Source organism: Gymnoscopelus microlampas (assembly GCF_963454915.1).
Source record: "Gymnoscopelus microlampas genome assembly, chromosome: 6".
Lineage (NCBI taxonomy): Eukaryota > Metazoa > Chordata > Actinopteri > Myctophiformes > Myctophidae > Gymnoscopelus > Gymnoscopelus microlampas.
The window spans coordinates 46,095,501-46,116,973 of record NC_139943.1 but is presented as its reverse complement, the minus strand read 5'-3'; the positions used below and the strand labels follow the sequence as shown (position 1 = coordinate 46,116,973).

Here is a 21,473-nt window from a genome sequence, read left to right as displayed (position 1 = left end):
ATTCCGTGCATAGCCGCCTCGCATCTCCCCCATTGTGACTAAACCATTTCGGAGCCGCGCAGTCTCAAGGGAATTGTCGCCGTGTGAAGGACCACCGAGCGAGCTAAAGCGAGCGAGTTGCCGTCCTGAACATTGCGACATTCCCTTGAGCCTACTCAGCAGCGTTTGAGTTACGTACCGATAGGCACAGAATCGTAAATTTTGTTGTGGGGACTGCTCTACTTCCTGTTTTTTCCGGGTTGCGACTGGTTACGCCCACCGTGGGATTTTGTTTTTGTCACATTCCTGAGCCAATAATTTGATGACCGGGTCATAGGTCAGTAGGAGACTCAGTAGGACACTCTTTGAGACTCTCTTACCGGAGACTCCGCCGGTCTTCAAATTATTGGCTATTAGGAATGCGACAAAAACTAAAACATCGCCATGAATTCAAGGCTTCATGGGGTGTGTAGTTGATAGAAAGTAAAATAACCAATTTGTTGGGTGAACTACTGCTTTCATGTATGTTTTGTAATCCTGTATTAATATTGCCTGGCCTAGAGGGTGGGCAGGTGCGCAGGCCGGTGGGCGGGTGGATGTCACAAACGTAAAATGCGGACCTGCGAGGCGCACCGTTGCTCCAATTCGCACCACACTTGGCACCAACACTGGTCGGGGGTCTGCCATCACAATAGCCACACCAGGGACCCCAGCGCACCATTACTCCGCACCCACTGTGTTCCTATTGGCTGGGGTTTAAACAGTTCCCATCATGCTAAACGCCCCAAACTTGGTAGGTGCTCTTAGACGGCCAATAGGGACAGGCTGTAATTGCTTAAGCCCCGCCTCCTCTGTGTTCCTACTGGCTGGGCTTTAAACAGCCATAACTCCAGTTCCCAGCATGCTAAATGCCCCAAACTTGGTAGATGCTCTTAGACGGCCAATGAGGACAGGCTGTAATTACTTAAGCCCTGGGCTTTAAACAGCCATTACTCCAGTTCCCAGCATGCAAAAGGCTCAAAACTTGGCGGGTGCTCTTGACTTAGACGGCAAATAGGGGCAACCTTTAATTTGCTGATGCCCCGCCCCCTTCTGTGTTCCTATTGGCTGGGGTTTAACAAGCCATAACTCCAGTTCCCAGTATGCTAAATGCTTCAAACTTGGTGGGTGGTGCCACAGACTTCTAATTTCATAAAAAATGACCACTTTATTTTTTTCCTTCCTACTTCCGGTTTGTCGGTCTGCCTAGAAACTTCACCCACACACTCTCTGAGGGGTGTGGAGTTCAATCCGGAAGTGGATCTGTTCACTTCCAGTTTTACCAGGAAGTGGTCATAGACCCCTACCTCCCGAACACAAGGTCGCACAGGTATGACAGTGGGCCTGGGTGCTGCAAGTTTATCGCTGCTCGGCAGCAGTGTTATAGCAGTGTTTAACACTTCAAATTGCCATTATGGCTCTTATCAGCGCAACATAGGACTAGGTTTGAAGGCCGCGTATCGGCTTGAAAATCGAGTAATAATCCAAATCTACAAAAAGTAACTAGTAACTAACTAAATAATTGCAGTGGCGTAAAACTACAATATCTGTCTCTGAGATGTAGCAGCGTAGAAGTAAAATTATAGAGAATTGAAAATAGGCTACTCCAGTAAAGCAAAAGTAGGCCTACCTCAAAATTGTACTGTACAGTACAGTACTTGAGTAAATGTACTTTTCACCACTGGCTGTCAATCAAACGAATCTATGAAGCCATCAAAGCTGCAGCATCACTTGGAGTTGGAGCAAAGGCAACCCTTAAAAGGACTTAATCTCTCAACAGACATTGATGAGACAATCAGCTAAATATCAACCTCTTATCAAGTTGCACAGAACATTTCTCCAAATAATAGCCTAATACTAATAATATGCATCACTATTTTATACAATATGATTTTATACAATCACTCAGCTAAGGGGCCCTGCGGCCCCCTTGGCCTGGGAAACGTTGAAGACCCCTAGCATCAATAAAAGTAGCCCACTGTGGGGGGCTGGGGGCCATAATCAGGGGCTAGCTGTGTTATTCCATATCGCCTACGCATTGCACTGCAGATGAACCATGCATGAAGGTGAACCTACCATTGTCGTGGGTCCCACTTGGATGTCCCTGCAAACACAGCGGAATATTCCACAGGACGCACAGATGTATCTCCAGGATCAAGAGAGCTTTGAGCTTGACAGTCTCCATTCTCCACCACACTCTCTAAAGACAACCTTTAGGAATTGTTTTCAGTATTCAGACTACACAGAATAGTAGACATTGAGCAAGAATTTCCAAATAATCATCCGCATTGTTTTAGCGCGTTCCTGTTTAGTCCGGTTCAATGACTTAACAGCCTAAGTTCAGGATGTTCCTTGGTTTTCCTCTGTCAAAGAAACGCGAAACATCTGGATCAGATGCACGCACTGCAGGGTCACAAAGCACTGCAGTCACACACACACACACACACACACACACACACACACACACACACACACACACACACACACACACACACACACACACACACACACACTGCAGATCCCCCCGGGGCACTTTCACTTCTTGATCACAAAGAAGGCACGGATGGTGGCTTTCTTATGTCTAATATTTGCTTGCCTAGTCAAAGAAAACATTGTGTCTCATGCAAGGAAAAGGAAAGAAAGAAACAAAGGAAACAGCAACAAAAAACTTCAGGTGAAGTGAGTTCGCAGGTAAGTTAAACTCCGTGAAAACTGCTGCACGCATGCAGCCTGTCTAGTCAAGATGTCCCACATTTATGTCCAGTTCTCCTGAGATGATTGTTTCCTTTCTCTTCTTCCCTTGTTTTCTTCTCCTTTCATGAGAAAAATAACCCCTCTCTCTCTCCCTCTCTCTCTCTCTCTCTCTCTCTCTCTCTCTCTCTCTCTCTCTCTCTCTCTCTTTCTAGTCTCTACCCGCGGTGTTGAGTGGGGTTGATTCCTGAAGACCCTCTTTTTGGTGATCATCTAAAACCCGGTCTGGAGTCTGGAGGGGAGCCATGCCCACATGGAGCCAAAACGTGTGACTGTGTGTGTGTGTGTGTGTGTGTGTGTGTGTGTGTGTGTGTGTGTGTGTGTGTGTGTGTGTGTGTGTGTGTGTGTGTGTGTGTGTGCGTGCGCGTGCGTGCGTGCGTGCGTGCGTGTGTGTGCGTGTGCGTGTGCGTGTATGAGTGAGTGAGTGAGTGAGTGAGTGCGTGCGTGTGCATGTGCGCATGCCGTGTGCGTGCGTGTCTGTCTGTCTGTCTCTGGTCTCTGTGTGTCTCTGCATAATGCGTGTGTGTGTGTGTGTGTGCACGCGGGTGGGAGGGATGGGGTAAACAGGGGTAGTCATGTTTCACTGCTTTGGAAACGCAGCGCCCCCCCCACCCACTGCAGAGTCTCCCCCCCACTTCACTTTTTCCTCATGTTGCTGGCCTCTCATCTCTGATCTGCTTATTATGTTAGAAAGCAACGCTCGGCCTCTGAGGGCACCCACTTAAACCACATAAACACACACAGGTCATGCACGCACACACACGCACACCACGCACGCACACACACACACACACACACACACACACACACACACACACACACACACACACACACGCACACACACACAAACACGCACGTGCACACACACACACACACACACACACACGCACGCACGCACGCACGCACGCACGCACGCACAAACACACACACACACACACACTCAAACTCTTGGCTGCCCTGACATGGCTCTCCTACAGCGATGACAATTAAGAATAATTAGACAAGTTAAGTCCCATAACCTCCTCAATGAGCGGGTGCTGCATACAAACACACATTTGTGTGGGAAGGGAGAGAGAGAGAGAGAGAGAGAGAGAGATCTTCCGCTCCTGTCAACAATGTGAGTATTTTTGGTGCGATAATCGTACATCCAGGTGTTTCACTAAACAGATCTAGCAGACACAGGGGTCCCTCATCGCACTGTGATGCTGCCTGCCTGCCTCTATGGATAGGCTGTGTAGAACCGGGCCCCTTGTTGTCTGCAACACAGACACAGAGGTCACAGAGTTAACAATCAGTGGAGGGAATGCTCCATTATGCTGCCAGTGATTATATCTATTGAACCAGACATGACTGGTTTTGCTTTAACAGGATAGAAGGAATGAGATGGTGAGATATTACACATCTATAAAAGAGCACCTGATTTTTTAGCTCAGGCCTTCCTAACCCCCCATACCAACCTATCCTTATCCATGAGTCATGCCTGCTACTCTGTAATAATCACATAACAATTGTTGCCACAAAACGGTTTCATATACCCTGTCCTTCCTGACATCCATGCACCTACAGATTAATGTGACTCATTGGATATTTCTTGTTTTTCAAAATGACAGTCAAAAGGCTGTTTAACTTTTATTGGCTTTTGGTAAATTCACTCAGATTAGAGGAGGTATACTGCCACTTTATGTCGAAGCAGGTCACTATGTGGGGTTGGATGAAGAAGATTGAATCTGCCAAATGTGTGATCGTGATCTATGAAATAGAGAATGAGTATCATTTTGTTTTGTATTGTCCTTTTTATTGTAGGGTCCAAAAAGAGTTGTTTAAGAATATTAACTATGCTAATATGTTGGATATCAATGACTCATGACTTATTAACTGTTTATTTGAAAAATATGTAATTTAAACTGGCAAACTACTTGGAGAAAGCTTGGGACTTGAGGAAAAAAGCATTGGCGCCACAGCCAATATAGGGGACATGTACTTTGTTATGTTTTGTTTTGTTTTGTTCGGTCGGTATCTGTTGTGTAATCAGCAATAACCACTGCATAAAAATAAGTATTTTGAATACTGTAACTGTCTGAAAATGTGTCATATAAGGATGGGCCACGAGGTGGCATGACACTTAACTAAAATAATTCATTCATTCATTCATTCATTCACTGCACGCAGTGAATCTCGGTGAGTATAGCCTATACATGCTCTTTTTAAACATGCCCTGTCCCCAAATCAATATATTTTGAATTCCGGACTTTTACTTGTAACCGAGTATTTCTCCATTGCAGTATTGATACTTTTACTTAAGTAAAAAATGTGATTACTTTTTCCACCACTGCTCATTCTCATCTCCCACTCTCATCTCCCACAGTCTCCCAGCTGATGGAACTGGTGATACTCCACCACTAGTTTGCTCACGCCCCTCAGGGACACAGCAGCAGGAATCAGAAGAATGTACAAAGTTTTGACGCTGGGGGACCTGTTTTGATCATGTAACACCAAACAGAGAGAAACATGAAAGCTGCTTTGTGTGGACTGAACCTCAACTTTGTAAACCAAAAGAAACCTTTGTGCATTTAAAATAACTTTGCTGGCTTACTTTCTCCTTTGTGGGATCTCTCAGTTATATTAAGCAGTCAATCATAGGTTACATTTTTATCAAAAGTGATATTCTTCCAACAGAAAAACTGAAAAGAAATGTGTATCAATCTACAAAACCAACATATTCTTCCAAACAGGTATCAAACAGTCCTCTAATGACATCTGGTGGCAGTGTTCTGCCATAGCAGGAGTTGTTGTGCCTATAGTGCCTACCAGACTGTGCCAACCTTGCCAATGACATTCAACACTTTGTTTTATCCAGTTTCCATCCTTTGTGCCATATCGAAGGCTATAGAGAGTTTAATTTTTATACGGGTTCATAGTTATCTGGCTAATCGCAAACTTCTACCCCTAGATTTGTCTCAAACATGGGGGGAAATGCATTCTACCACTCGGCCAGCAAAATGTGGAATGCCCTACCAACAGCCATTAAAAGATTCCCCATCCACTTAAAACTGACCTAAAAATACGACTGTCCTCAAATTATAAATAGGTAATCTTATCCCCTGCTGTCTTGCCCCCAGAGAGTCAAACAACACACCTCAGCGAGCTCCAGGAAAGAGGCCCATGGGAGTGTCATCCTCTGCCCCACCCCCCAACCCCCCTTCTTTCTGTAAATATATCTAGAATACGTTTTAGTGTTGTTTCCGGTGATATGTAATGTATTGTATATATTGTATATCTTGATTAATTGAGTACAAAGGACCCCAAAGGAAACGAGGGTCTTTTTGTGTTATCATTTTAGCATAGTTGTAACTGCACTGCTGTACTGTTTCCTAAACTTGCTAATAAACTATGTAATCGATCAATCAATCCTGTTTTGACAGGACATGACCACCAGATGTCAGTAAAGAAAAGACATGTTTGCAATATTTCTCTGCTTTCCCCTGGGCTGTGTTGAAATAATGCCCACTTCAAAAGAACCAAGTGGTGACTGTGAACATATGAATGTTTGTCATTGGTGGATGGTTTTCATTTCTTTAGCACCTTTATCCAAAGCACTTTACAACGTGCCCTGTAGGCATAAATGGAAGGATGTCTAGCCTATAATGATGCCTAATTGTCTGTCAAAGTCTTCAAATATTGCAATATTGTCTCTTTTGAAATGTTCTCTATCCTTTTAATTTTCTCAGGGGTGTTTTCCCTGACCTGTTCCATGGGGCACTAAACCATGTCTGGTTTCTCAACAACAATTTGACCTCTGCTCTCCCAACACCATGGGACTTGCTCACAGGTCTGCACTAACCAAACATCTTGTTTAAGGTCAGACATGCTTTGTCACCTTATCCGTGCAGATATTTGCAGACTTTACTCCTGCACTCTAGCTGCGTGCTCTTGTGTGAGTGTGTGGGTTAATCTACAGAAGCTGGTCAGACAATGTTTGATAGCTGATCCCTTGGCAGGTCCTATATGAGGCAACTGAGAACTATTTGAACAAAAACACACAACAAAAACAGACAAAGTAAATAGATTAGATTAGATTAGATTGTTCTGACATGAGTTAATTTTTAGAGTACACACTGGTTATTATAATACACATTAGCTTATAATAGTACCACTTAATAACAGCTCATTTTCAGGAACACCAGCAATTGAGTCAGATAAATAATACTATCTGGAATTGATATAGCGCTTTTCTAAGTACTCAAAGACACTTGAGTGGGTGAGAAATGGTTCCTGCCAGCCAAGTGTCTCACCCAGACAGCTCTGTTGGCATAACTTGTGACCCCAGCATCTGACCTCCCTGCTATCAGCCCTGTTCCTCCTCCATAAATAATCTCCTTGGCACTCTGACACTCTGTTCTCAGCCAGGTAAACCCTACCCTCGGGCTTTAGCTTCTGAGCTGACAATTATCCCCTGACACAAACTATAAGCTGCTGTCTGCTTTTTTTTTTAAATGTGCGAACGTTCGGGATGGGGGGTCAGTGTGCTTTCATGTCTGTCTGAGTGTGTTATTAGCGCAGTCCATTGTTTATTATTTCATTTTTTCCCCCGTTTCATGTATTTGTAGGTACATGTCAGGTACTAATGGAGAGGTTTTAGGGCTGTGTGTGTGTCATGTGTGGCTTAGATATTTTTAGCTTGAATGCTGGTTCCACTATACCTATCTGGGTATAGGTACATCGGGAATCATGGACAGTCTGCTGAGGATTTGACACTTACAGGTCAGTTAGCAGCTGAGCCTACACTGTGTTGTATAGGTGGTTTATGTTTATGTATGTGTATGTACGGTCAATACAGAACAAAAGGGTGTCTGTGCGTTTGTGTGTAAATAGCCTTGTACCTATGTGTTTCTGTGTGCTCTCAAGTGAATGTGATGTTTTCTTTTGATGTGGCATATTGTAGTTGTTGTGGTCGAAAATGCCCCCCTCCCTCACCACCCAAATCATCATAGGGCTGCTGCCCTACCCATACCTATAAAATGCTCAGAGGTTGTTGTTTTGTTTTTAGTTGTTTTATTTTCTATGTAGGCCTACCTAAACAATAATAGCAATGTACTGCTACCTCTAGAATCATAGTCATTGTACACAATGGTGTAAAGTAACTAAGTACATTTACTCAAGTACTATACTTAAGTACAATTTTGAGGTACTTTTACTTTACTGGAGTATTTCCAATTGTCTGTACTTTTTACTTCTAATCCACTACATCTCGGTTAAAAGTAACTATCATAGTTACTTTACAGATATAAATTATTACATTACATTAGTACATTAACCACTTTAGCCTTATTTTATACCTAGGCTATTTGAAAATAACTGATCTACAAGCTCACAACAACGTAGTGAGCTTGTAGATCTTCTATTTTCAAACATTTTAGTACTTTTACTTTTGGTACTTTAAGCACATTTTGATACCAATACTTTTGTACTTTTACTCAAGTACATTTGTAATTCCGGACTTTCACTTGTAACAGAGTAGGCTACCTCTACATTGCAGTATTGATACTTTTACTTAAGTAAACCATTAGAGTACTTTTTCCACCACTGATTTTACAGCTAAATCCCTTTACAGCAATAGCCTATGTTGAGCATTTTCAAAGAAACGGAAAATTCATGGAGCATCAGCAAAAGGAAGTTCACGGTCAGGAGATTAGAAACAATAACTATCTTGAGAGTGATGAACGACATGCCAAGAAGGCACACAGTCGGAGGGAAGGAAAAGAGCAATGAGGTGAGAGAGAGGTGAAGGACTGTTTGAAGAATGATAGTGCTGGTCTATGGACTGCTCAGAAGAGTGAAAGCCTGGAAGAAACCCACTTACAAGGGATTTAGAGGAATTATAGGGGAGCACAATGTGTGTGTGTGTGTGTGTGTGTGTGTGTGTGTGTGTGTGTGTGTGTGTGTGTGTGTGTGTGTGTGTGTGTGTGTGTGTGTGTGTGTGTGTGTGTGTGTGTGTGTGTGTGTGTGCGTGTGAGAGAGAGAATGTCAGAGACAGAAAACGTGTTTCTGCAAGTGAGAGAGAAAATAAATGTATGCCGTGTGTGAGCCTGAGAGAGAGATTAAGTTAGAGTATGTGTGTGTGTGCTTGTTTGTGCGTGTTTGTTTGTTTGTTTGTGTTTGTGTTTGTGTTTGTGTGTGTGTGTGTGTGTGTGTGTGTGTGTGTGTGTGTGTGTGTGTGTGTGTGTGTGTGTGTGTGTGTGTGTGTGTGTGCGCTCGCGCGCGTGCATGCGTGCGTGCGTGTGTGTGAGAGAGAGAGAGAGGTGTCCAATGGTTCTTAAGACATCATAATAGGAGGCTTAAGATTGCTCTATAGTTAATGTTAGGTCGTTATGAATCGCAGGTGGAAATGAAATACCTGTTTAGCTGACAAAAACAACAACTGTCTGCTCCTTTGTTCTCTGTTTCAGCACAGACCAGAGGAGCAGAGTGGATCAGTGAACAGGGGTTGTAGTACAGAGGGGCTCAGGCCTGGTACTAACTGCATGGGCCTAGAGATGGCCGTCTCCGTACATACATCATCATGGAGCTTGTCTTTAGGCATGGTACTTCTCGCCTCCCTTGTGCTCAGTCCAAGTCTGCACACAGTCACAGGTAGGCCCATTTTATGTCACGTTCTTTCTTTTTTTTTTTTTTTTATTAATTTTTATCCCGCGATTTTTGTAACCCATTTTTTTCACCCGGTGCCAATTTCCTAAGTGATCCTGGGCGCTACACCAGCCCTACACCAGCGCTACACCAGTCCCCCACAGCTAGGGAGGCCAGGGCCGAGCTCATGCTTCCTTCAGTGCATGAGAGCCAACTGACCTTCTTGTCACCTGACAGGGGGGAGTTTCCCTGGTTGGACGTAGCGCGTGGAAGGAACACTTTATTCCAACCAGTTCCCCGGCTGTCATGGGGGAGGCGGTATAGCGACCAGGATTACTACATGTTTTTGTGAGGGTATTAACTACCCTAGGAGACACGGGGAGAACATGCAAACTCCACACAGAGTAGGCCCTTTCACCAACCCCACCCTGGGTATGGGCGCTGATGACGCGGAGGAGAAGACACGCCCCCAGCGCCCACAGCGTCCCTGGCGGGAATCGAACCCAGGACCTTCTAGCTGTGAGGCGACAGCGCTACCGACTGCGCCACCGTGCCCCTATGTCACGTTCTTTCTAACACAGTCGCTTGGTTTGGAGTTCAGCTCTGAGCCACAATGAATCATTATCACACTCAATCACTGTGTATTTTAAAAATGGATTTAACCAGGGCAGCTGGTTGGCAGGTCATGAAACATCTAAAGCCACTAAAACCTGCCACATAAGCTCCAAAACCAAATGGGCATATTAAGTGGTTGGAGGTAGTCCCCCTACTCTGATGCACTGGACATTTGCTCTGCCATCTTTATGGTAGTTTGGCCATCGTTGCAATTACCTCTGTCCATCAGGAGGGGGAGACATAGTTTGTAGCTTTACGTTTCATGGCAATGTGCCCATTAGATTAGATATATGTTTTGGCCAAAGGGTTGCTCTTGAGGAAAGGCCAATGGGTCATCAGTAGGGTCACCAAATGCCATTGGGTCATCACTGCCAGTAGGTTTCATCCTCCAGGAAGCATGCATGCGCTCAATGAGTTTCATGGTAATCTTCCCATTCAATTTCTTGTATGCAGGTGGAAATTAAAGGTCAGTGAGTCACTGAAATAACCTTTTGAGATAAGTTGATTGGTACCAAAGTGGTGAACGGATCAACAGACTGATTGACAGACACAGCCATCCATTTAGCAGGGCTAAAGAAATGTGAGGGAGACAAAAAGCAATAATGTCTTTCCTCTCCTCTCCTCTCCTCTCCCTCTGTGTCTGTCTCTCATAACTGTCTGCTTGTACATGTGTGACTGTGAGTTCAGGAATGTCCGGTTGGGGAGGGTGTTTGGATGGCCAGGATGTGTTTGCAACAATTACAGAGAACAGCCTTAAAGGACAACTCATCGCTGAGCTCATCGATGACACTAATATGTGGAATGGGGTTTTCTGGAATCTCACTGGAAAGGATGCTGATTGGTTCTTCCTTGATGGAAGAGACCTCAGACTCAACACGTCATCAGAGAGGATCTTGGACCGAGAGGTAAACACAGGGCTGGGGCTATGGCAATCTAGGTATTGGCATAAAACTGGTTTCACTCTTGTTTTAATACGTGACACTGAAGGGGCGAGCCACCTAGAAGTGTCGTGTCAGAGTCAAACCGCAAACCGCAAACCGCTGGACCAATCAGCGTCAACACCAGGCTACACCAGCAGCCATATTGGAAAGAAATTGGGCCTCTTCTTACTTCCTTCACGGGAGGTGTTACCAATGATACTAATGAAGGCCCTGTTCCATTCTGGTCAAACAGAGTCAGGGTGCTGATATAGAGCCTCTGCGTGTGACATCATCGTACCCGGAAGTTATGCGGAAACGCCTACTGAGTGGCAAAAAAAATACTTTCTGGCCTTGATATCCCATACATCCAAACAGAAAAGTCCTATCTGATTGTATTAAACAATGTTAAACTCACCAACATGGCAGCTGTACGGAAAGCTTGAATTATCCTCTTTCTATCTGCAAAGTTGTTGTTTCATAAAAGTCCACTGTAGACATGTTATGAGCTACTTTTTGTCAATAAATTCTGTGCAGGTGATTATTTTTCTAAGTATCAGAGTTTGGAAGCGCTCGTTTTCAAAAACCCAATGTCCTGCTGCCTCCTGCATTATGTGCAATTTAGAAACAGGTGGTAAGCAGGACAGTCTAATGAGGGGGGGGCGTGTCCTGGTGGAAAAGTGAAGCTCTTGACTCACTGGAGACACTCTGCTACACCAGTGGGGCTCAAAGTGTGGTCCAGGGACCCTCATGGTTCCTTGAGAGGGTTCCAAATGGCCTCTTACGGGTGTGTAACTCTGAGAGTGTACAAATGGAACCAAATGGATCGTAAGGGTCCATTTGGTTCCATTTGTACACTCTCAGAGTTATGGGGGTCCTTGAAATTAAAAGGTTTGAGAACCACTGTGCTACTCTAAATGGAACAGAGCCTTCATTAGAATCATTGGTAACACCTGTGAAGGAAGTAAGGACGAGGCCCAATTTCTTTCCAATATAGCTGTTGTGCATAGAGCCTATTTCTTCTACTATTGAAATATTCAACTTTTCATTACTTTAATTTTATGGTACTGATGAGTCATAGATGACTGACGTCAGTGATGTCACACTGGGTACACGATTAGACATTATTAGACTCAATCATTTTTAGGCACTTCTTTTACACTGTCTAGAGTTCAGGCCGCTACGAGGCCCTCACACCTACGTGCACCGCCGAGCCGACTGATATGCCCATATATGGAGATCTATGTATCTGTCAGTCCTTGTCCCGTGCCCATATATAGGCATGCCCCCTTTTGTGCCAGCTGACTGATTTGTTTGCGCCTGATGCCATGACGACACATTGAGGTTAAACAACACACTCCATATTTGGGCGTATACAGCTGCATTGGGAACTCCAAGCTGTCCACAGACCGGATGGTTATGGCTGAGTCATAGTGACATGAGCATGATGACGTGGTCCACCGGCCATTAGCCAATTTTTGAATAGGATGTAGATAGGACAGTGAATAGAGACAATACACATTGAGGACATCATAGTGGGGATAAACCCTGTGTTCAGTGCATTAACTGGTATTATTAATACATTGCAAAATACAAAAGTGTATGTATGTATCATATAATAATGCAAGCCACCCTTGGGTCCTGAACCACTGGTTGAAAAAGAAAAATGTAGCTTACGCTCAATATCGTATTCTCAACAGTAATGCATACAGCACTCTGAACCTTCCCTTTAGAGTGAACACAGCCTCTCTAGCTGTCATCCGTTTCCCATCCAGCTGTGTCATGTCAGAACAGCTGTTTAAAGGGTCAGCCAGATTAGTACCTTCTACATCGCTGTCTCTTTTTTCCCCATTTCCTCTTTCTGTCTCCCTCTTTCTCTCTCTGTCTGCCCATCTGTCTCTCTCACTCTCTATCAGGTGGACGGTCCTGTCCTAATGGCAGATCTGTCATGTTATGAGGAGGACATACTTCAGGTATGGACAGTCCATCCCTTCATGTTCTTTGACCAATGACCAGTGGTGGAAAAAGTACTAACATTTTGTACTTAAGTAAAAGTAATTGCAATACTGCAATGTAGAAACACTCTGTTACAAGTACAAGTCTGGTAATCAAAATGTACTTAAAATACCAAAAGTAAAAGTACTTATTATGCAGAATGTCCCGTTTCACAAGTTATCATTTCGTCTACAATGAATCAAAATCTTTTGAAAATAGCAGATGCGACGTATTGTGAGCTTGTAGATCGTCTATTTTCAAATAGCCAAAGTATATATAGGGCTGAAGTGGTTAATATATGTTTTGTAATAATAATCAAAATCTACAAAAGTAACTAGTAACTAAAGTTTTCAAATAATTGTAGTGAAGTAAAAATACAATATTTGTCTCTTGAGATGTAATGGAGTAGAAGTAAAAGAACTGCAAATTGGAAATACTCGTCTTCAGTAAAGTAAAAGTACCTCAAAATTGTACTTAAGTACAGTACTGGAGTAAATGTAATTAGTTACTTACACCACTGCCAGAGACATAAAAGTCATTTTGTCTTTTTGTGTGTACAGAATGTGTACAGGATCATGGTGGAGATTCTTGATGAAAATGACAATGTACCTGTGTTTCCTGAGGACACTGTCGAGTCTGTAATCATCAGTGAAGTAAGAACACACACACAACCTCTATTATAGGTACACACATACTGTATGTATACGCACGAACAATCACGCATGATTTGCATTTGAGCTTTATACACATGGCACATGCCCAGAAAAGACTCAAAAGCATTATCCATAGTAGTCAATGTATATCCCTGTCTAAATATCTGCCTGATAGTCTGCTTGTTTATTTCACTGTCCAGCTAACTCCTGTGAATACAGTAGTATTCACTCTTCATGCCATGGATGCAGATGATGACAAAATCATATACTCCATTGACCAGACATCAGTAAGTTCTATATTTACAGTCATTTACATTGACTTTACTTTATATTCAAGATCAGTGCATCACTGTATATCTGTGGTGTGTGTGTGTGTGTGTGTGTGTGTGTGTGTGTGTGTGTGTGTGTGTGTGTGTGTGTGTGTGTGTGTGTGTGTGTGTGTGTGTGTGTGTGCGTGTGTGTGCGCGTGCGCGTGCGCGTGCGCGTGTGCGTGTGCGTGTGCGTGTGCGTGTGCGTGTGTGTGCTGCAGCCTGATGCCCAGTACTTCAAGGTGGAGCTTCCTAACAGTGGAGAGGTGATGCTGTCTAAACCTTTAGACTTTGAGACCCAGACCCAGCTTGTCATCACCATTCATGCCTCAGTGAGCCATATATACTTTTCTTTGTCACATATACTAAACCCAGAGCGCTGACATAAATCTGAGAGTGCAGAAAAACTAACCAAATGGTTGGTCACATTTGTACACTCAAAATTACAAACTGTCCAGGCGCATGCCACATATAGGCTCTAATACAGCCTGACAGCTGCGGGTTCGAATTCCAAAACCAGACAACCTTTGCTGCGTGTCTTTCCCTATCTCTCTCTCCGTCTCGCTCTCCCTGTTTCCTGTCTTTCTACACTGTATACTATCAATTAAGGCAGAAAAGCCCCAAAAATATCTTTAAAAAGTAATAATTACAAATTGATAGTACGTAATTTGATGCTAGAATCCATCCTTCATTTAGCGCTGGGCAATATATTGAACTCTCCAATGTGATATTGTGATATAGATAACATTCTGAAAGGTTATTCATAAATAGGTTTTAACCATGGTAAAGCAGGGCATTCCAGGGGCCGTCATACGGCACAATGCAGTCTCCTCCTACCTCAGAACATGTCATTTGTTGTCATCCCTCACTGTACTGTCCCATCTCACAAAAAGCACATTATGCCAAAAAATAATCATCATAAAGAATGAAACAAATAAAAAGTCTGCATTGTGACTAAATCCAGGAGATGAGCACTGCGGAGCACTTCAACACCAGCACCACCATCACCATCACAGTCCTGGATGGAGACGACCAGTACCCCCAGTTCCTACCCTGTACAGTACATTACCAGATCTGCACCAACCCTGTGTACACGGCCAATGTTACAGAGGGGGAAGAGGTCAGCGACTCTAAAATGCTTGTTTAAAACAAAAAAAACACTATGTTATGCGTTTATTCTGTTGTGCACAGTCAGTGTGATGTGTGAGAGGTTTGACTGTGTCTTCTGCTAAAGGACATAGTTCTGGACTTCTCTCCTGGTCCCATTCATGCTGTGGATGGAGACAGAGGCCTCAACACCCCACTCAGCTACGCCATCCTCTCAGGTACCTAACACATGCATAATATATCTCTGCTGTCCGGCAGCAACCAGCTAACTCCAAAATGTTCATTTTTCAGGAAAGTTTTTGTTCATCATTGATAAGAACAGCTAAAATGGACCTCCAAGCTCACAATGAGGTTGGAGGTCAAAAGGGGGTGGAGCCTGGAGTCAGCAAAACCAGCTAACTCCACCCCCCTTTGGTGGAGTTAGCTGGTTTTGTTAGAAGCACTTTTTAATACGTTTCATTGGTTCAATATTTTTTTAATCAACACACAGACGTAAAGGGTGTTCAATAGCACTGATTTATGGGGAAAAAATGCAAAAGCGGAAAAATTGAGTTAGCTGATTTCTGCCCAACGATATACAAATGCTCGTATTCATACTGTACACACATGTAACATATCAATGCCGTAGGGGCCGATGACGGACGATTCCTGATGGACAGAGAGACAGGGGAGGTGAGGTTGAACTGGGGAGTGAAGGACAGACTCACCATTCCAGCCTTCCATCTGCAGGTCATGGTAAGACTCGCACTGTTAACATCATGGCTAATAGGTGTGATAAATTAGCCTGATTATCAGACTGATCCCTAAACCAATCACAAGAGATCCACGGATCCGCCTACATCTGACGTCATCGCACAGCTTGTTTTAGCAGATATTCGCTGATTGGCTTGTCGTTAGACGGTACTGGACGAAGAAAGTCCTATAGGCTCAGATTTCAACACCAGACCAAGAGGCAGTCCACTCAGAGAGTGGGCGGGGTCTATGGTTTGGAACCAGGCTAGTGAAAAATGCCATCTAGATCAGTGGTTACCAACCTTTATTGGATCAGCTAAGGCCCACTTAGAAATCCTGAAAGTGTTTGCGGCCCACCCATCTGACCACTTAAACCACTTAAACCACTCCCAACCTGCGGGCCGATTCCCGGCCCGCAGGTTGGGAATCGCTGATTCGCTGATTCCTTCCTCATTCCCAAAGCTCACACGACCCTGTTCTCTCTCCCTTTTCTTTGCATCTCTCTCTCTCCCCCAGGCATACCAGGACGATGACCCCAGGAAGTACGCTGTCACCACTGTGACGGTCCGCGTGTTGGCGGCAAACCACTTCCGACCAGAGTTTGAAGCGACTGCGTACCATGGCTTTGTAATGGAGGAGAAGAGTCCGGCCTCTCTGGTCAACACATATGGCAGCAGAGTGCTGATGTTACGCGCACATGACCCCGACTTTATGCATGTATGCACTCATATAGGCAGACATGCATATGCAAATGTACAATTTTTTAAAACATTTTTTACAACTATTTCAAAAGATTAAAAAAAGAAACAAAAACACATAAAAACATTTTAGAAATAAAAACGAATTCAATTTTTTTTCAAAGTATACTAAATAATCAAAGGAATTCCATAAATAAAATAAAAACTTTCGCGACGTGTTGTGTGCTTGTAGATCTATTATTTTCACTAGTTTGGGTCTCGGGGAGACATCTAATTTCTCTTTTGGGTCTCAAGCTAAAATGTTTGGGAACCACTGGTATAGTGTAGTATAGTATACTATTGTCTACTATAGTATATTGATTTAATTTGCTCTTGCCCATAACTGCTTTCTTTATCCTACTTATTGGCAGGGGATCAATCCCAGGATTTACTTCAGCTTCAGTCCAACGTCCAACCACACAGACTGCTACCAAGTCACGCCAGACGGACTTCTGATTGCCAGGGCCAATCGGCTTAGAGCTAAACAGCAACACATTCTAGAGGTGAGTTTCAGAGGAAACATTTCCTCAAGCCTAGTCTCACAGTAGCCAGACGATTGGATACAGTATATATCTAACGTCTGGGGCACTATTATTGAAATGTTGTTAAGGACCACCCAATAAGACACAAAATATGAGACTTAACTGCCCAAGCAAAAATGATGATGATGATGATGATGATGATGACATGGTATCATACAGGTAATGGCTGTAGACCAGGAGTCGGGGGATGCCACTTACGCTACTATAGTGGTGGAAGTTTTGCCTGAAGGACATTTAAGTAAAGCTCGCACGCACACGCACACGCACACAGACAGACACACACACACACACACACACACACACACACACACACACACACACGCACACACACACACACACACACACTTGCAAGCTTAGTTACAATCATATACAGTATGATGAACTTTCTAATTATAAATGTGTGTGTGTGTGTGTGTGTGTGTGTGTGTGTGTGTGTGTGTGTGTGTGTGTGTGTGTGTGTGTGTGTGTGTGTGTGTGTGTGTGTGTGTGTGTTTGCAGTCCCTTATAGCCCTTATGGCGAGGAGCGTGTGACAGGCTGCACGGTGGGCAAAGCTCTGACTCTGTGTGTCTTCTTCATGAGTATACTGGGGTGTGTCCTGCGTGCCATGTCATGGGGACTGAAGAAACACAAAGGGCTGAAGGACCCGCTGGAGAGGGGTTGTGTGGCCCAAGGCAAACACCCCAACGTGGTGAGATGACTACACTCCTGTTGTAGACCTATTTCGTGAGATTTAACACAATCTCTTGTGTTGCTAATATCTTTCTCAATTTCTTCTCCTACAGAGCCTAAAGTGCTTCCAAATGGTGAGTTATTTATCTAACACTTTTATATATATATATATATATATATATATATATATATATATATATATATATATATATATATAAATTCATTACTTTATTTCAAAATAAAACAAAAACAAAAAAAGTAATTGAAAAACATAGTCCCCTCACGCATTAGAAGGACAATATCAGTCACCAGAAGCAAGAACATGTGTTTTGTGTGTTCATGATTCACTTCCTATCAAAATATGTGGAAAATAGCTGGGAAGAGGAAAAGATCCAAAGCTGTTGCTTTTCAGGAAATGGAAAAAGGGGCCTGTGTTCAAATGGATCCACTCACTGTAATTATTTAGTCACAAGCCCTTGTTAATACTTTATTTTGTTAAATATTTATAAAATCCACAGATAGACCTAACCACTTTCACTTTCAAAACATTTCCAAAATATCAAAAATAACAGATACAATCTCACGCGTTGCGATGCAAAGCGTTGTGAATTTGTTGCTCAGCTATTATAGCTACTTTTGCGCGATACTCTTGACAAACAGACAAATCAGGGCATTGATTTACAAAAAAAGATATAAAAAGCTGAAATATGGAGAAGGTTTCTGCCCAACAGTGATGTTATGCAACTGTTGTCCTTTTTCTAAATGCTTGTGGTGATTGGTGTCCCTCCCCAGCTGAATCAGCGTAGCGGCTTGTACCAGATGGAAGAGGTCGACGATGAGGACCTTGGTACCGATAATCCTTCCTTCACGTTCCAGGAAAAACCTGCCACCCACCACCGCACAGACCTGCCTCCCTGCAGGGGCCCTACTCCACCTGGCACGACCGCCGTGCCCAACACCAACTACAAAAAACACACAGAAGCTTTTTGCAGCCCTGTTAAACCTGTTAGTAACGATCTTTCTCCACCAATTAAATGCTCTGCTAGCTCACCCGCAATCCACCCGACCGTTGTAGATGTAAGCTTTATAGATATGGCTCGAAACGCCGCTCCACCCAAAGAGAGACTCGGCTCACAAAGCCCACTGCCTGACACAGAGCAGGAGGATCCTGCAGAGGCATCTGAAAGTCCTCCGCCACATGCCACCACCGCAAGCCCTGTGCCATCCAGCGCCATCGACCCTACGAGTTCACAAGCCACGCCACCCAGTACCAGCCGAGGCCCTTCCAGTCAGGCCACTGCAGGCGAGGCCTCGCAATCCCCACCCTACCCGAAGCAGACCAGCCCTCCCCCACCCACCCCAGAGCATGACGCACTACTACAGGCCAAGTTGGTGGACTTAGACGCGTCTCCCTACAGCACGCCTCCGGTGACTCCGGAGCGCACGGGCAGAGCCTTATCGTCAGGGGTGCTCAGTCAGGTAGACCACCCCTCCACCTCGTCTGGGCCCCCGGGTGGGGCAGCCCATGTGGCCGTTCAGTCTTCAGAGTCTTCGGAGGGCAGATGTGGTGGGGCAGGCGAGGTCGATGACGAAGGTCTCGAGCTGGTCGATGAAGATGACTTGTTGGAGCCTGACGAGGAAGAGCTGCTGAGAGCGCTCGCTCGTTTACATCCCATGTTTATCACAATTAAGAAGTGATGTCACTGTGACGCTGCAGGCACTGAGAGTGATGCAGCGGACAACTCAAAGTGAAGGAAGTAAAGGAAGATGTCGGAATACAGTATATGTACACACACCGTATACAACATAGATTATATTCAAAAAGATAAGCGTGCGCACACACATTTTTTTTTTAAAGATTTTGAAATGGGTCTGTCTGCATAATGTACTTTTACTTTTGGTACTGTAAGTATAATTTGATGCTAATACTTACCTACTTTTACTCAAGTAACATTTTTAATGTAGGTCTTTTACTTGTAATGGAGTATTTCTACATTGCTGCTACTTTTCGTTAAGTAAGAAATCTGAGTACTTTACTCAAGTACTGTATATGACCTATTACCTACATGAACACATAAAAATGCCATTTGGCCATTCATGGCACAAACTTGTATAGGCAGTAGCACAAATGAACTTGGTTGTAAAGTACGGTTACAAACCCATAACCTATATGACCTATACTTTTCAAGAATATAACATTAAGATTAAGAAGCTTAGCACAATTGTTGTAAACAAAATAAAATAAAAACAAATGTGTTTTTCAATGGTTAAGAATTAAATTACTTTGCAGACTACATTCAAAACTCCCATTTGCCACACTGCAGCGCTAAAGGCAATAAGTGTTATGACTGACTACTCTGGGGATGCCAGAGTCTTTTGTTTTGAATGTGTGAGTAAAAGCCACCATCTGACTGAAACAATGAGACATTTTAGAACCTGTAAACACAATCTCAAACCTTTTCTATGGCAACTTTGAGTTTGATAGGTGACTAGGCAGCCTAAAAGCAAAGGGTGCAACAAGATTTTCAGATTGTCTTTAACTGGACATGTTGGCTGTAAATGCAACAAGAAGGAAGTTGGCTCTAACAGCTTCAGCTTCCTAAAGTTGTTTGATTAAATTCCATTTAATCCCCACTCACAATGCAACAGTGGAACACAAGAACAAGAATGCACTCGGTCGAGCCAAGGCATAGAAGTCCTGTTTGCTTTGGCCTTATTATGACACTAGAGGAAGGGTCACATCAATAGATTTATTCATCTTGGGTTGGGTGCATGATGTGCACAGCACATGTTGTGCCTGTAAGGCTAGGTCAAGAGATTCACTCATTTGAAATCTGAAAGATTGACCTGATGCTCTAAAGGAAAGGCCATGGGGTCACCTACTGTAAATTAATCGGTTTATTCGTGGGTCAAATCACCATATTTACTTGGATATTTGGAAATTCTGAGTAGAAGTGTGAATGCATGACACCCCCCCCCCCCAAAAACTACAGTAGAGGTGCCTTTGACTACTTGCCGTTCGGGTACTGCTATATGCAGGGCCGCTTCTCCCTACACGCACACTACGCAGGTTGCGTGGGGCCCCGCCTACCCGCCGATCAAAGAGGCCCCCTCTCCACCCCCTCCCTTCAGCAGAAAATAACGTGCATTACTGCGTTCACATCAGCGCAGGCTGGGTAGTGCAGCACTGCTTGGCTTGTCACCCTAAAACCGAAATAAAGTAACAAAAAAAGTAACTTTATCTGCGGGAAACCCGCTGCGTGCGCGTGCATGTGTCCCGTATCATGCGTAGAGCCCCCGTGGAGTCTAAAGCGGCACTGGCTATATGGAAACACGTCTTTGGTCTCTTAACTTCCAATTGCTCCAATGAAGCTACTCAGTGGCCAACGTGTGAAACAGTGTCAATGCAAGTTGAATATTATGTAGCTGAAACAAACTCAAATCTTACAACTATCGGTTGAGACGCCTTGTGCAAAGAAGTCTCGGTTAGAGAAGGGTTGCAAGGGACCACGATAGATATTGAAATTAGCCGTGCACACACGCACACACACACACACACACACACACACACACACACACACACACACAGGGCATTCTTAAACAAAGCAAGTAAAAGCCAATAATGTAATTGTAATGATCATCTATGGCTACAAAGGTGTAATGAGCACCTACACTGTAATATCCAGGCTCCACTTAATTATCTACCCAAAGAGAGAACTGAATTTTATATTTGAATTGCACAGTGAGATTCTGAGAACAAGAGACAAACACCTTTTCGGTTACTATTACTCTGTCAAATGAAGG

At 43.8% G+C, this 21,473-nt stretch overlaps 2 protein-coding genes across 3 annotated transcripts in view; one reads left to right on the top strand and one right to left on the bottom strand.

The window, feature by feature from the left end:
* kcp (kielin cysteine rich BMP regulator) overlaps positions 1 to 2,888 on the bottom strand; it is a 53,174-nt gene extending 50,286 nt beyond the window's left edge. The window contains exon 1 of the mRNA XM_084060432.1: positions 2,095 to 2,888. Coding sequence (XP_083916558.1) covers positions 2,095 to 2,203 — 109 coding nt within the window. The 5' untranslated portion in view covers positions 2,204 to 2,888. The remainder of the gene's footprint in view (positions 1 to 2,094) is intronic.
* Positions 2,889 to 3,027: 139 nt separating this feature from the next.
* LOC311047644 (uncharacterized protein) lies at positions 3,028 to 19,866 on the top strand. 2 transcript variants are annotated; one of them, XM_084060433.1, is made up of 16 exons: positions 3,028 to 3,037; positions 9,216 to 9,399; positions 10,696 to 10,913; positions 12,842 to 12,898; positions 13,481 to 13,573; positions 13,774 to 13,860; positions 14,103 to 14,213; positions 14,846 to 15,001; positions 15,116 to 15,206; positions 15,617 to 15,723; positions 16,237 to 16,437; positions 16,829 to 16,960; positions 17,159 to 17,237; positions 17,498 to 17,688; positions 17,783 to 17,803; positions 18,462 to 19,866. In XM_084060433.1, the coding sequence occupies exons 2-16, from the start codon at positions 9,291 to 9,293 to the stop codon at positions 19,365 to 19,367; spliced, it is 2,559 nt and encodes an 852-aa protein (XP_083916559.1). In that variant the 5' UTR covers positions 3,028 to 3,037; positions 9,216 to 9,290; the 3' UTR covers positions 19,368 to 19,866. The 2 variants fall into 2 exon arrangements, with proteins under 2 accessions (XP_083916559.1, XP_083916560.1); XM_084060434.1 differs by lacking the exon at positions 3,028 to 3,037 and adding an exon at positions 7,500 to 7,530 and having other exon boundaries at positions 9,221 to 9,399.
* Positions 19,867 to 21,473: the final 1,607 nt, after the last annotated feature.

Bases quoted from the DNA above. Each gene is read 5' to 3' on its own strand.
- LOC311047644 (XM_084060433.1), top strand. From the start codon at position 9,291: ATGGGCCTAGAGATGGCCGTCTCCGTACATACATCATCATGGAGCTTG. The intron at 16,438-16,828 runs GTATGCACTCAT...ACTTATTGGCAG, and splicing joins ATGACCCCGACTTTATGCAT to GGGATCAATCCCAGGATTTA. The intron at 16,961-17,158 runs GTGAGTTTCAGA...GGTATCATACAG, and splicing joins AACAGCAACACATTCTAGAG to GTAATGGCTGTAGACCAGGA.